This window comes from Diaphorina citri, unplaced genomic scaffold, assembly GCF_000475195.1.
Source record: "Diaphorina citri unplaced genomic scaffold, Diaci psyllid genome assembly version 1.1 scaffold1397, whole genome shotgun sequence".
NCBI lineage: Eukaryota > Metazoa > Arthropoda > Insecta > Hemiptera > Psyllidae > Diaphorina > Diaphorina citri.
The window spans coordinates 22,390-37,722 of record NW_007378823.1 but is presented as its reverse complement, the minus strand read 5'-3'; the positions used below and the strand labels follow the sequence as shown (position 1 = coordinate 37,722).

The 15,333-nt window shown below is 38.0% G+C and overlaps 3 protein-coding genes across 3 annotated transcripts in view; 2 read left to right on the top strand and 1 right to left on the bottom strand.

The window, feature by feature from the left end:
* Window positions 1-733: 733 nt before the first annotated feature.
* On the top strand, window positions 734-1,240 carry LOC113470104. The gene has a single exon (XM_026828291.1). It carries the CDS (start codon window positions 740-742, stop codon window positions 1,238-1,240), a length of 501 nt encoding a protein of 166 aa, XP_026684092.1. The 5' UTR covers window positions 734-739.
* Window positions 1,241-1,295: 55 nt separating this feature from the next.
* LOC103515682 lies at window positions 1,296-2,587 on the top strand. The gene is made up of 2 exons (XM_026828290.1): window positions 1,296-1,320; window positions 1,674-2,587. The coding sequence occupies exons 1-2, from the start codon at window positions 1,296-1,298 to the stop codon at window positions 2,585-2,587; spliced, it is 939 nt and encodes a 312-aa protein (XP_026684091.1).
* Window positions 2,588-10,964: 8,377 nt separating this feature from the next.
* LOC103515681 (G protein-coupled receptor kinase 2) overlaps window positions 10,965-15,333 on the bottom strand; it is a gene marked incomplete at its 5' end in the record, with an annotated part of 23,546 nt that continues 19,177 nt past the window's right edge. The window contains 2 exons of the mRNA XM_008480618.3: window positions 10,965-11,199; window positions 13,093-13,359. Coding sequence (XP_008478840.1) covers window positions 11,110-11,199; window positions 13,093-13,359 — 357 coding nt within the window. The remainder of the gene's footprint in view (window positions 11,200-13,092; window positions 13,360-15,333) is intronic.

Genomic DNA, 15,333 nt, shown 5'->3' with positions numbered 1-15,333 from the left:
TTTATCCTGCCAGAATGAGACTGAAAAGTCCCTTTACTCCTGCAGTCTAAACAAGGTCTTATATATTTCATAGGTAAAGTTTACAAAAAAGTATACAAAACCTTGCTCAACTTCAAAAGGGAAAGGTGGCTCAAAAGGGCAAACTTCAAGATCTTACTCCTGCAGTCTAAACAAGGTCTTATATATTTCATAGGTAAAGTTTACAAAAAAGTATACAAAACCTTGCTCAACTTCAAAAGGGCAAACTTCAAGATCTGGCTATGTGACAAAAAGGATAACTGTCAACTCACTTCAAAAAGAAGGTTCCGTAAGACTTGGCTGGGTCCAAAATGCCAAGAGCAAGTTTGTCTTGAAGATGTTTGTCAAATTTCATCAAAATTAGACCAATACAGCTCAAAGGTATTACAGAAAATATTAGACATGTTTGTGTTCCTCTCATTTGTCAGATTCTTGTTGCTTAGTCAATCAATACAGCTCAAGAGTTAGGTATTACAGAAAATAATAGACATGTTTGTGTTCCTCTCATTTGTCAGATTCTTGTTGCTTAGTCAATCAGATTCTTGTTGCCTAGTCCTTCTTGACCATAATTTGTCCCAAGTCCTCGTAAAATTATTTTTCTTTCTCCTCTCATTTGTCAGATTCTTGTTGCTTAGTCAATCTAGTCCTTCTTGAACATAATTTGTCCCAAGTCCTCGTAATATTATTTTTCTTTCTCTGTCTTGTTTTCAGTTCTTGCAAAATGAACAGTCCTTCAGGGAGAGTCAATCTGGTACAAAACAGCATGAAGACAAAAATCTCAAGTCCTCAAATAAGCTCAGATGGGTATGGTATTACTAATCTCTTATCCAACACCAATGGCTTTCTGGTGGAACATTTCATAAAACCTCCTGTTTTCATAGAATTTGATTTCATGTGTAATATGTTTGTTCATGAAGTTATACTTAATACAAGGGTGGGCACTCAGAAATCTAAAGGAATTGAAATACTAGTGAATGAATCAACCGTTGGGAAATGCTATCTGACAGCTGATCAAGATATTGTACGATGGGTCAGAAATTCAAATACAGAGGTTAAAGACAGTGCAACAGGTCAAAACATAGCTACTTGTGAATTTTTTGGTGGTGCACACAAACATTTAAATAGCACGAATAGGATGACTATTAAAGTATTTAAAACAGAGAATTCAAGTTTAGTGTCAAAAGGGTGGGCACTCAGAAATCTAAAGGAATTGAAATACTAGTGAATGAATCAACCGTTGGGAAATGCTATCTGACAGCTGATCAAGATGTTGTACGATGGGTCAGAAATTCAAATACAGAGGTTAAAGACAGTGCAACAGGTCAAAACATAGCTACTTGTGAATTCTTTGGTGGTGCACACAAACATTTAAATAGCACAAATAGGATGACTATTAAAATATTTAAAACAGAGAATTCAAGTTTAGTGTCAGTAAAAAGTTTAAAGATTATAGGTAGCATAAACAAAAGAACAAATCCTAGTGAAGTATTTTCAGAATTTGTTGATTTACTGAATCAAACTTCTATCAAACCTAGTTTGAACCATGATAGACTTCGTAAACACTCAAGTAATAAAGATGAGGTGTTTGATAGTAAATTAGCATCTGTAAAATGTTCTGAAGAAATTCCTGAAGATTTCATAGACCCGATTTTCAGAATTTGTTGATTTACTGAATCAAACTTCTATCAAACCTAGTTTGAACCATGATAGACTTCGTAAACACTCAAGTAATAAAAATGAGGTGTTTGATAGTAAATTAGCATCTGTAAAATGTTCTGATGAAATTCCTGAAGATTTCATAGACCCAATTACTCACGAGTTTATGACAAACCCATTTATTTTGCCTTGCGGGAAAATTATAGACAAGAGTACCCTTGATAAATACTTGGAGCATGAACTCAAATGGAATCGACTGGCAAATGACCCTTTTACAGGTGTTAAATTTAATGTTCATCAGAAACCTGTTCAGGCAATCCATTTGAAATCTAGAATTGATAAGTTTCTCTTTCTCAATCAAAATCATTCTTTGGTTGAAAAATTGCCGAGGACATTCCAAAACATTCACAGTCAAAATAGGCATAAGAATTTACTATTCAAAATGGTAGGAGATAAACAAATAAATCATGGACTGACAATTCATGAAAATAATACAGACCTAACAAAGTGCCAATCTAATGAATCAAGAAAGAGGAGAAAGCTGAGTTGTAGTAATCAGGATACATCATTAGAACATTTATTTAGTCATTCCAAAAGGGACCAAAATGAAAGTGAAAACATCCAAAGTGTCCCTTCTATCTGTACTAATATAGGACCAATATTACAACCAGAAAAAGAACACATTATAGATTTAACTGATGATGGAACTACCCATCTTGAAAATAACCTGGACAACCAAATTCAAAATACTCTAAAAGACCTTCCGTCTTTCATTATGGACAACTCTACAGTTAGCAGTGTACAGACTCAAATCGCCTGTGTTAATTGTTCTCAAACCAAGTTACTTTATAAGATAATCACTTGCACGCATCATATTTGTAGGCAATGCTTGGTTAGTATAAAAGTGTGTTAATTGTTCTCAAACCAAGTTACTTTATAAGATAATCACTTGCACGCATCATATTTGTAGGCAATGCTTGGTTAGTATAAAAGGAGTCTGTAAGATCTGTGATATCAGCTTTAGTTCCAGTGATGTTATAAGAGTTTTCAACAGCTGAGGTCTGTGTGTGTGTTTTTTTGAACTTGAGTTCTAAACACAGCAGAAAAACTGACTCCCCTGTGAATCAAACCCTGGAGCTCTAGCATGTGTCTAGTGTGATGACTTGATGAGCATGGTTACTTTTTGTTTCTGTGAAGTTGTATTAGGTTGTGGTTATGTACTGGGCTAAGCTTGCTAGGACTGAAAAGAGAGGGGGAGAAAAAGTTGATTCAAGCCTAGCCTAACTGGTACATAACCACAACCTTATGGAAAGATTGCGAAAGACTAAAACACAATATTTCCTTAATAATCATTTTTGTCACTGGGGCCGTTTCATAAAGAACTTTGCACCAGGCCACCAGGTTCTTGCTAGGACTGAAAAGAGAGGGGGAGAAAAAGTTGATTCAAGCCTAGCCTAACTGGTACATAACCACAACCTTATGGAAAGATTGCAAAAGACTAAAACACAATATTTCCTTAATACTCATTTTTGTCACTGGGGCCGTTTCTTAAAGAACTTTGCACCAGGCCACCAGGTACATAGCTTTCATGTAATATTACAGAGGAAAACATGGGTTCAAAATGTGAAGTTACTTTCAGAAACAGGCTCCTGCTAAGATCAAGTTGGTCACCCACCCAGACTCACACCATACGCCATGGTGCTTTTGTGCTTTACTGTTGTCAATTCCAAGTACCTATCCGAAAGCCTAGAAAAGCAGATGTGAGAGAAAAGAAGAACACATTCTTTTATTGTAGTTAATATTATTTAAATTTTAATAATTCATAAAGAAAAGAGGGAGGTATATGTAATTATTAGAATTACAAAACAATAATATTGAAAATTACAAAGTGAAAATATTAAAATTATTAGAGTTTAAAAATTTACAAATAAATACCTTATAATGTAATAGGTTGATGAGGAGTGGGGTGGGAATAGGGAATGGTGATTTTATCTTTTATTTTTATGATCATGTTTTTGACCATTTTAATTTTTTGACCGATTCCCATGAACTGACTTTTGTGCAAGTAGGTAGAGGTGGGTACCTATAATTTGTGCATACAATGAAGTCTTTTGCCAGTTTTTACTTGCCTATAGGAAGTTAAGTAATGTAGGTAATCAGCTGAATTTTTTTAAAGCTAAAATGTGAATAACTTTAACAAATAACCTTTCCACACAACTCCTCATACTTGTCTTTTTAATCTTCGTTGCAAAATGGGATGACTATCTTCAACATATTATTGAAAATAATTGCTGTTTGAATGGAAAAATATCCAAGTGAAAAAGAAAAGAAAATGGGGAGAGAGAGGTACCAAATAATAATGAAAAAACTTTCAATCTTAGGATAAACAACCTATGATAGTAAGGTCCAAAGAAAAGAAGAAAAAAAATGTAGCAAAGCACGTAACACGTAACACTGGATAGTGACAGAAAAGAATAAAAAAAAAAAAAAAAAAAAAAAAACAGAAAAAGACCACAAAATTGAATAACTTCTCGAAAAAAATTGCGAGGATTTTTTAAGCTTTCAGACTGTCGAGAAGCATAGCCTCCGCCGAATGCCCCCCCAAAGGGCCTAACTTTTTCAGAACAGTGAAAGAGGAGGGGCTTAAGTCAAAGTCAAGAGTGGGGGAAATTTCTCCTGCGCATGTGTTGGAACTTTGAGCTCTCTGTACGATGCTAAGGACTTATACGATGTCTACTTGTGGCACTCAAAGACAGTAAAAGGGAAACTTTTCCCCTCCTCTTTCTGAACTTCGATGCTGTGCTGAAAAAGTTAGGTACCTAGGGTGGGTACCTTGGTTTTAGACAGTCTAGGAAGCTTGGAAAACCCCCTCGGATTTTTTTTTTCTGTCTTATTTATTGACTGTTTTTAATTTTGTTTTTGTATAACATATTCTATGTATTTGTTTTCATTTATTGATTTTTTTTAAACCCTAAAGTTTTTCTCGGGTTCGATTCTCGACTTTTTTTTCCCACATGATTTAACTGCAAACAGTGTTTGCAATCATTTTTCCACAAACATTGGCTTGCAAACAGCGTTCGTGTGTGCGCGGAGTTGATGATCCGGGTGCTGTCGGTTTTTCTACAAAAGCTAAAGGTAATGTTATTGTTTGCAAGCGCGCATTGTTTGCAAACAATGTGCGCTTGGTGTAACATTACCTTAAGAATGCTCCGAGACCATACCCGGACAGTCTCGAAGATCAAATATTACTCCATCATAACATAATAGATCCGGAGCCCGGAGTTACCTCAAAAAAAAATAATAATAATAAAAAAAAAAACGGCTAGTGAAGGTACATAACGAAATAAGATAAAAATGGTAGAAGCAAAATTGATAAAAAAATAACTAAAAAAATCAACAAACAAGGGTTGGGGGAAAAATAATACTTAACAATTAAACAACAAAATGAAAATAATAATGCTAGCTGAGAATTAAGGGTTCGAATCCCTATTCTAATAAAACTTTTGTGCAGCAAGTCTTGAGTATTTTCAGATATTTTATATTGAGCAACAAAAAACAAAAGAAGAAAAAATCTAATCCTGGAAAGTGAGGCCCATCTCACATCCGTACTCATAGAGTAAGACATCCCAGATAGAATAACACGGGCCTGACAGCTGGTAGGTCCAAATTTCATGCAAGTTAAGAATACATTTCCATTTTTACAAGAAGAAATAGAAGAAACTTTTTTGTGTACATGTAATTATTATAAACAATAAAGAGTTCTTAATAGAATTTTGAAAAAATCAAAGGAGGTGAATCAGCTGTGGAAACGTACGGGATTGGTTAGAAAAGTGAGGCCTTTTTTTTGCGACTCCGTAAAGAGAGGGGAAGGAAGATGAATCGTCGCATTCGTCGCCAGTCGCCAGCTTCTCACATATGAATGATAAAAATAAAATGATTAAACTTTGCTAAAATAAATTTGGAAATGGAAAAAGAACTTTGGTTTTGAACCAAGTTTACTAGTTCTAGTTTACAGGAACTTTAGGAATCATGACAAGAAGCAGATTACACACCTTATAATTATTATCTACTGTATCTACAACATTTTCGCTGTACCTACCATTCTTTCAAAGTTTCAATCTTTCATTGGTGAAATATACTTTGGTAAGTACTATACCCTCGAGTCATAAGTTATAACAAGGTACCAACCTACCAACTCTAGCTCCTTAAGCAGTTAATTACCTCCTTGGGATTTATAGACTAGATTTTAGGTGAACTGTACAACTCACTTCAAAAAGAAGGTTCCGTAAGACTTGGCTGGGTCCAAAATGCCAAGAGCAAGTTTGTCTTGAAGACTTGAAGATGTTTGTGAGTTCTTAAAAAAAAAAAGCCTTCAAAACATAGAGATAGACTCAAACTAAGAAATGACAAAAGAAAGGTAAGAGTTGAGAGCTAGTCCAGTTTGGTAAATTGACTGAAATGAACAACTGAATCAATCCTAGAAAGAAGGGCCCAAGTTTATTTTTGCTACTAACTAACAAAGGCGCTTCTTCCTCGGAATGATTGAACTCTTGGTGGGAAAAAAATACGTGAAAAAAAAAATCGGATATTTCAAATATGTTGCTAGATGGGCCAAACAGACTAAATCCGGGGGGCTGGGAGTTCGATTCTCTAAAACGTCATAAAAAAAGGTTCGTTTTCAGTTTCAGTTTTGTTTTATTCAATTTACTTTTGGAAGGGAATCTTTCTGATTTTTTACTTTCCTTATCCTATACCCTATAGGAAGGAAAGTAATGTTTTAAATGTTTTTGGACTAGCTTTCCTCCATTAAAAAAAAAGAAAAAAAAAATGTGCGCTAAAAGTTTGAAAAAAAAAAACCACTAAATTTCCCAAGATTTGGAAAACCCCTCTATATCTCATCACGCGACTACGAGAATGATTACGAAATAAAAATTGCCATATGTACTTGATTGCACTAGGAATTAATAAAACATTAAAAGGAATCATGGAGCTGAGGGGCCTGTTCCATAAAGAACTTCAAGAATTCCATTTAATGTTGAGTTTTTGACGTCAAAATATTTGCAAAGTACAAAGTTGGTTTAGGGAACAGGCTCCAAGTTTAAAATATAGGACACATAGCAGCCCATCGACCTTCCTATCTATGTACACAATATGTCTAGGTACTTGCATGTTTGAATATTGGTAATCCCAAGTAAGCCAAAAGCGGTAGATTGCGGGTTCAATTTCCGCCGGGGCGAACTTAAAACTTAATAGATAAGGTTCGTTCTCGGAACGGCTGGCTATCTCCTATCCTGTCCTCTTCGATTTCAGGACGATAACACCCTTATTTATGAGCAAAAATTTGGGTGTAAGACTTCTTTATTGTTGTTCTTAAAGTTCCCTCTATAAAACTCATTAAAAAAAAAAGTGAAGAAAAGTAAAAGTAGACTAATTCTTCTACTGAAATATTTACATTCTGGTACTTGGCTCCTTTGGAATTACCAACATTCATTTCTTAAACCAACAAAGAAAACAATGAGAAATAAATTTGAATAAAATAAATCAAAATTAACCGTATCTCTCCGACGGAATTTCAAAATTTCAGCTAAAAAAAACGTCTAGATTAAAACCTTCTTATTGTAATAAATAATTAAATGTCAAAAATGTAAAATATGCTACATTAAATGTCTAGATAATTTGGCACATAACAACCACAAAATTTTACGGTAGGGATGGGGTCTCTCAGTGCCAAACGCAAGAGAAGACTGAACCACCCTAAATATTAAAATAAATTTTTCATACCACCCGGGTTTACAAGACTCATGTTAAACTTAATGTTGGACAACTTATGTTAAGAACATAGGTAATTATAACGCATAACAACCACAAAATTTTACGGTAGGGATGGGGTCTCTCAGTGCCAAACGCAAGAGAAGACTGAACCACCCTAAATATTAAAATAATTTTTTCATACCACCCGGGTTTACAAGACTCATGTTAAACTTAATGTTGGACAACTTATGTTAAGAACATAGGTAATTACGACGCTGGTCAAAATTTAAATTTTCAATTATTATTATTATTATTATTGTGAATCAATACTCAAGTGAGAAAAATGTATCAGGACACGAGGTACACAATAGGGCTGCCTGGAAGAGACTGACAAGAAACGCCGACCCTATTTAATTAGGAAAAAGGCTAGGAAGAAGAAGACGACAGCTTTACTAATGTTCTTAAAGACAGCATTCAGTTCAACATGGAGTTATACACCCGGGGGTCGGAAGTCTCAAGCCGGTGAAAATTTTGCACCAGCTGGGATTCGAACCCGCGACCTCTGAGACAATGCACCACATAAGGGTGGACCATGTTGTCTTGGATGAAAGGCGAGATTTTTCACTTTTCCGATAAAATAGAGTCCAAAAATAAGGAAAGTAAAAATCACTAAATCCTATACTACAGAAATAAACTTTGGTGATTTTTAACTTTGGCAGATCCAAATATTCTTTCTATTGTGAATTTATCGGAAAGTAATCAAAATCTCTCTCAATATTTTTCAAACGACTACAAAGATACTCTTTACACACGCGAGAAAAAAACGTAATCCTAAAAAAAATCTATATAATACTTTTTATGTACAAAATAAATAAATAATAAAACTGATTACAATGAGGTATACATATTGATAAAAACACAATGTTTTAACGAGCCAGTTTTTAGCCATCGCTTTACGAAACGCTAAAAAATCCAGAACATTTTTAATTACATATGTTTGTTTTTATTTATTTATCATTTTTTTATTTAGTTTTCTGACAACTTGCCTTTTCTTCTAGAATAACCTGTCGGGATTTTTAGTCAGTTTTGTAAAAAAGGAAAGCATGGCCTATAACCTATCATTAGGTTGTGGCTTGTGGCCATGTACTGGGTTAAGCTATGCTCGGATATGAAAAGGGAACAAAAATCGATACCTAATCGAATCGGATTTGAAAATCGATTTATTGCGTTTATGTTCATTTTTTTTTCTTTTTTTAACCCGGTACATAACCACAACTTTATACTCTTTATAGACAAAAGCTTGTAACTTAACGTACACATGATAACAGTATAGTATTTTCAACCAAGAGAAAACAACTTAACGTTCACCCAGTCGGGGGTCTTTTTCAGTCACCAAGACCATGAAATAAAATGAAAATCATGAAATAAAATTAAATTATTAAATGCACTACAAGATTAATCACAATCATAGAGGTGTAAATTTTGAAAGGCCCGGGTTTACAGGTTCCAAGTATGTGTTAACCCCTGAGACTGCTCGGAAATTAACACACACTTTAACATAGATTTGTAGAACCGAGGATAAATGCATTAGAACAGCGATTCTCAACCGGGGGGACGCGTACCCCCCCGTACCCCCGGGATACGTAAGAGACCCCGCGGACAACAGCAAACTATACCTACTCTACTGCCACCTAATAACAACAAGCCCAAGATTGTTCTACATCTACACTACTTTCAAGTTTTTGTTATTTTCACGTGTGTGTTTAGAACTCAGTAGTAATGGTCCACATCAACCTAGGTATGGATGGCTCCGCGGTACTCATTATGATGGTGGCGGGGGTTCGTCAGATTAAACCCGGGTACCCAAGGGGTGCGAGGGTGTAAAAAGGTTGAGAATCGCTGCATTAGAAGATCAATGATAGGTTTAAATTTACAGGAAATACAAATTAATGTATTAGAATTGCTGCGGGAATTGAATTTAAATACCTTAATAGCCAGCCTAGTTAGCTTGGTTGATGGCGCGTCTGCCTTGTAAGCGCTAGGCCGCGGAAGATTAATCACAATCATAGAGGTGTAAATTTTGAAAGGCCCGGGTTTACAGGTTCCAAGTATGTGTTAACCCCTGAGACTGCTCGGACATTAACACACACTTTAACAGATTTGTAGAACCGAGGATAAATGCATTAGAACAGCGATTCTCAACCGGGGGGACGCGTACCCCCCGTACCCCCAGGATACGTAAGAGACCCCGCGGACAACAGCAAACTATACCTACTCTATTGCTACCTAATAACAACAAGCCCAAGATTGTTCTACAATCTACATCTACACTTTCAAGTTTTTGTTATTTTCACGTGTGTGTTTAGAACTCAGTAATGTAATGGTCCACATCAACCTAGGTATGGATGGCTCCGCGGTACTCATTATGATGGTGGCGGGGGTTCGTTAGATTAAACCCGGGTACCCAAGGGGTGCGAGGGTGAAAAAAGGTTGAGAATCGCTGCATTAGAAGATCAATGATAGGTTTAAATTTACAGGAAGTACAAATGTATTAGAATTGCTGCGAGAAATGAATTTAAATGCCTTAATATGTCAGCCTAGTTAGCTTGTTTGATCTCCTGGTAACTTCTCCCTCTTTTCACATCACTTATTAACCCGAATCTCATTCTACCTCTTCCTCTCTTTCCCTCGATTTTTCCTTTCATTATTATTTTTCCTAGGTATACCTAGGTATTAGATTTTTGTTGTTGGTGGAGAGGAGATGACAAATTGCAATCCTAAATTGTGTACCGAACTGTGTATTTTCTTCTGGTGGAGATGTCAAATTCACATATGAAAAATTTGGACCGATTGCAATACTTTCAAACTTTCATTACTTATAGTATAGCTCCGCTATACTCGTTCATAACGTTGAACTTAAATTATTTATTGGCCTGAAAACTTTCAATACTTGGCCTTAACACGTTCAAGTTAAGTAACGTTCATAACGTTGAACTTAAATTATTTATTGGCCTGAAAACTTTCAATACTTGGCCTTAACACGTTCAAGTTAAGTAACGTTCATAAAGTTGAACTTAAATTATTTATTGGCCTGAAAACTTTCAATACTTGGCCTTAACACGTTCAAGTTCTATCCTGTCTTCCTTCTCTCTTCGATTTCGGGACGATAAGACCATAGCAGTTACAGTTCCCTCTGTCAAACCTCATAAAAAAAAAGTTCATAACGTTGAACTTAAATTATTTATTGGCCTGAAAACTTCCAAGACTTGGCCTTAACACGTTCAAGTCAAGTAACACACTAACAAAGTCAATATTTGGAGGTAATAATGTTCGTTCTCGGAACGGCTGGCTTTCTCCTATCCTGTCTTCCTTCTCTCTTCGATTTCGGGACGATAAGACCCTAGCAGTTATACAGTTCCCTCTGTCAAACCTCATAAAAAAAAAGTTTGGCCTTAACACGTTCAAGTCAAGTAACACACTAACAAAGTCAATATTTGGAGGTAATACCTATTCCATCAGCAGTTTGTTTGTGACCAAAATGACGTCATATGTTTGTGGCCAAAAGTGACGTCACACTTACGCGCCGGTCTGCAGTTCAGAGAACACAATGTTGAGTGTAATGCAGGTTGCATACATGAGGAGAGGAGCGGACAAGTGGTGACGGGGCGAGATGCTGCCTAGAAATCAGCTGTTGGTGTCCAGGAGGATTTTGGGTACGTTCCTTAGATAGCGCTCTTCGACTGGGATCGGCTTAGTTCGGGCGGCCTGCTTCTTCTGTGAAGACAAAAGGGGACACGAGGCATTTGATTAATTGATCAGTTGCGCGATGTTTCTAAGTCAAAAAGTTGGGGAAATGAGGGATTCCGGAACTTTTCTTTTTCTTCTACGACTTCTAGATCCCGAGATAAATCGATTAAAAAAATACCGGTAAAATCGAAAGCCGCTACAACAACAACTTCCTTTCTTCTGAACGGGAAGCAGCAAGGATTCGTCTCGCTAGGTTGAACACAGGTAAACATGACGTCTATGATGGTTAGGACCAGACAGAGGGCGTCCTTGGTTTCGTAAGCGTACGCTAGGCTCACCTGAAATACACAAACAAATGGAGAGAAACTTCCCTTAATGGGGGGGTTAGATGTTCCCCTCCCTGTTTATAGTCCCACAGCCAAACGCTAGACTAGTCTCTGTTTAACGTCCCCTAGCTAAACAAGCGACCTTTATTCAATCTCTTCTACTTACCACAAACCGTGAGTTGATCTTCTGCAGAATCTGCTTCTCAATGAGTACCATCGACTCTCCCTTCCTCTTCTTGATCCTCTTCTTCTCCAGCTTCTTGCATGCGTACATCTTACCCGTGGCGCGCACCTGGCATGCGCATACCTCGCCGAACCCGCCCTTCCCTAGCACGCGGTACATACGGAATGTTTTGTACGTGATCGGTTGTCTGGAATAGAAATAAAGAAGAAAATAGATAGCCATCACAATAATCAGAGTTGTTGCAATTGAGAAAGGTATGGAAAAATAGGGTTATGAAAGTTGATTGCAAAGGAGGAAGTAATGCTTTGCAACCTCCGTAGCTAAATGTGCGTATCACACTAGGCTTGCACGCCGGAGATCCCGGGTTCGATTCCCAGCGGGGTCAAAGGTTTTTCGGCTCGTGCTTGGAGTTCGGAGTGCACTCAGCTTCGTGAGGACAAATGAGTAGCTACTTAAATCGAGTAGCGACCAGTGGCGGCATCACCAGTGTAAAAAAATTGACGATAAATGAGAATTATTAGCAAAAGAGGCATTTAGTAATGCTGTTCATACTTGGTGAGTTTTCTCGGAGGTAGAAGGGTTGAGTGACAGAGCCACTATGGTAGAACGCCGTACTAGGATGTGATGGTGGTTCCAGTAGGGCCCCTTCTATGTTCTCTTGAATGTCATTGACAAACAGCGGGGGGATTCTTCGCACCCTCTCCCCACTTAAGGGTAATGCTATGATAACTGTTGCCAAACAAATGTTGCTGGTGGAATAAATAATGGATACCACAGAAGTCCCCACCACAAGTAACCTCCGTGGCCGAGTGAGTATCACACTAGGCTTGCACGCCAGAGGTTTAAGGTTCGAAGTTTTTACGACTCTGTGCTTGGAGTTCGAAGTGCACTCAGCCTCGTGAGGATAATTGAATAGCTACTTTGGCGGCATTACCAGTGTAAAAAATTTTGAGTATTTTTTCAGATATTTTATATTGAGCAACAAAAAACAAAAGAAGAAAAAATCTAATCCTGGAAAGTGAGGCCCATCTCACATTCGTACTCATAGAGTAAGACATCCCAGATAGAATAACACGGACCTGACAGCTGGGAGGTGGGAGGTCCAAATTTCACGCAAGTTAGGAATACATTTCCATTTTTACAAGAAGAAATACAAGAATTTTTTTTGTGTACATGTAATTATTATAAACAATAAAGAGTTCTTTGAACAATAGGGCATCACCAGTGTAACTTCAACGTAGGGAAAATGACCTAAAAGTCAACTCAACTTCGAGCATTTGAAAACAATAACAACACTTCAACATCAATAAAAACTTTGAAAATATCTACTGTCCACACATAGTCGACCGGCCCTCGATCGATGTCGACTGAACCATCCACACTGCCTCGACACATGACGTCACTACTTACCTTTCTTCTGAACGGGAAGCAGCTAGGATTCGTCTCGCTAGGTGGAACAGAGGTAAACATGACGTCACTACTGGGGGTGTTATTCTCTCCAAACACATTGAGCTCCTTGAAGCACTCTGTCTCTATCATTTCGTTCTGCCAGGGGATGGACACGGAGCCCGTGTTGAACTTGGAGTAGAACGAGTCGTCTGTGGTGTCTAGTGTGACGCCCTTCACTGTGGAGAACTGCTCGATGTCCAGCACGTCCTTGGCGTACACGGCGTGTGGCTGTGAACAATAGACACCATGGGTGAACACTTCAACGTAGAGAAAATGACTTAAAAGTCAACTCCAAGCATTTGAAAACAACAACAACAACAACAACAACAACACTTCAACGTCAATAAAAACTTTAAAAATATCTACTGTCCACACATAGTCGACCGGCCTTCGATCGATGTCGACTGAACCGTCCACACTGCCTCACCAACATACTATGTTTGGACACACCTTGAGATATTATTTAAGCGCTAGGCCGCGGGTTCGATTCCCGTAACCCGCCCTTCCCTAGCACGCGGTACATACGGAATGTTTTGTACGTGATCGGTTGTCTGGAATAGAAATAAAGAAGAAAATAGATAGGCATCACAATAATCAGAGTTGTTGCAATTGAGCAAGGTATGGAAAAATAGGGTTATGAAAGTTGATTGCAAAGGAGGAACTTAAAACTTTGCAAGCTCTGCAGCTAAATGTGCGTATCACACTAGGCTTGCAAGCCGGAGATCCCGGGTTCGATTCCCAGGTTTCTAAGGTTTTTTCGCTCGTGCTTGGAGTTCAGGGTGCACTCAGCCTCGTGAGGACAAATGAGTGGCTACTTAAATCGAGTAGCGACCCGTGGCGGCATCACCAGTGTAAAAAAACTGACGATAAATGAGAATTATTAGTAAAAGAGGCACTCAGTAATGCTGTGATAACTGTTGCCAAACAAATGTTGCTGATGGATACCCTAGGCCACGGAGGCTGCTTTCGAATGGATTTTATTTAAAGGCCTTATGACAGGATTCTCACACACTGAGCTCTTCCACCGAACCCGCCCTTCCCTAGCACGCGGTACATACGGAATGTTTTGTACGTGATCGGTTGTCTGGAATAGAAATAAAGAAGAAAATAGATGGCCATCACAATAATCAGAGTTGTTGCAGTTGAGCAAGTTATGGAAAAATAGGGTTATGAAAGTTGATTGCAAAGGAAGAACTTAGTAATGTTTTGCAACCTTCGTAGCTAAATGTGCGTATTACACTAGGCTTGCACGCCGGAGATCCCGGGTTCGATTCCCAGCGGGGTCAAAGGTTTTTCGGCTCGTGCTTGGAGTTCAGGGTGCACTCAGCCTCGTGAGGACAAATGAGTGGCTACTTAAATCGCGACTCGTGGCGGCATCACCAGTGTAAAAAAAATTGACGATAAATGAGAATTATTAGTAAAAGAGGCACTCAGTAATGCTGTTCATACTTGGTGAGTTTTCTCGGTGGTAGAAGGGTTGAGTGACAGAGCCACTATGGTAGAACGCCGTACTAGGATGTGATAGTGGTTCCAGTAGGGCCCCTTCTATGTTCTCTTGAATCTCATTGACAAACAGCGGGGGGATTCTTCGCACCCTCTCCCCACTTAAGGGTAATACTGTGATAAACTGTTGCAAAACAAAAATGTTGCTGGTGGATACCCTAGGCCGCGAAGGCTGCTTTCGAATGGATTTTTTTTTAAAGGCTTTATGACAGGATTCTCACACAGTGAGCTCTTCCGGCCAACCAATATATCGGAATACTCACTGCTCGAGCCACTTCCACTGCAGATACCGATAGAAGAACATCGAGTCTTGGAATTCGGTGAACGGGGCCCCGGCCAGGAACGTTTTGACGGCGGCCATGCAATCGTTGAACAGTTCCCTGTTGCCGGAGTCCAGGGACTCCTTGCAGTGCTCGATAATCTCCAGACTGAGGACATCCACCGCTTCCGGAGCCTGAGGGAAGAAAAGAGGAATTTGAACCGTGTTGAGCACACTTAAATTGACGTTTTTTTTCCTTTTCCTCCAAATAGAATAGAATAGAATAGAATAGAATAATATTTATTTGTAATTAATGTTTAAGTACATTTTTACAAAGGTTGACAACATAACATGTAACATTATAAGAAGAAAAATTACAAACTATACTCTTAAGCAAAATAATTGTAATAAATTTGAAAATAACTAGACTCTTTGTACAA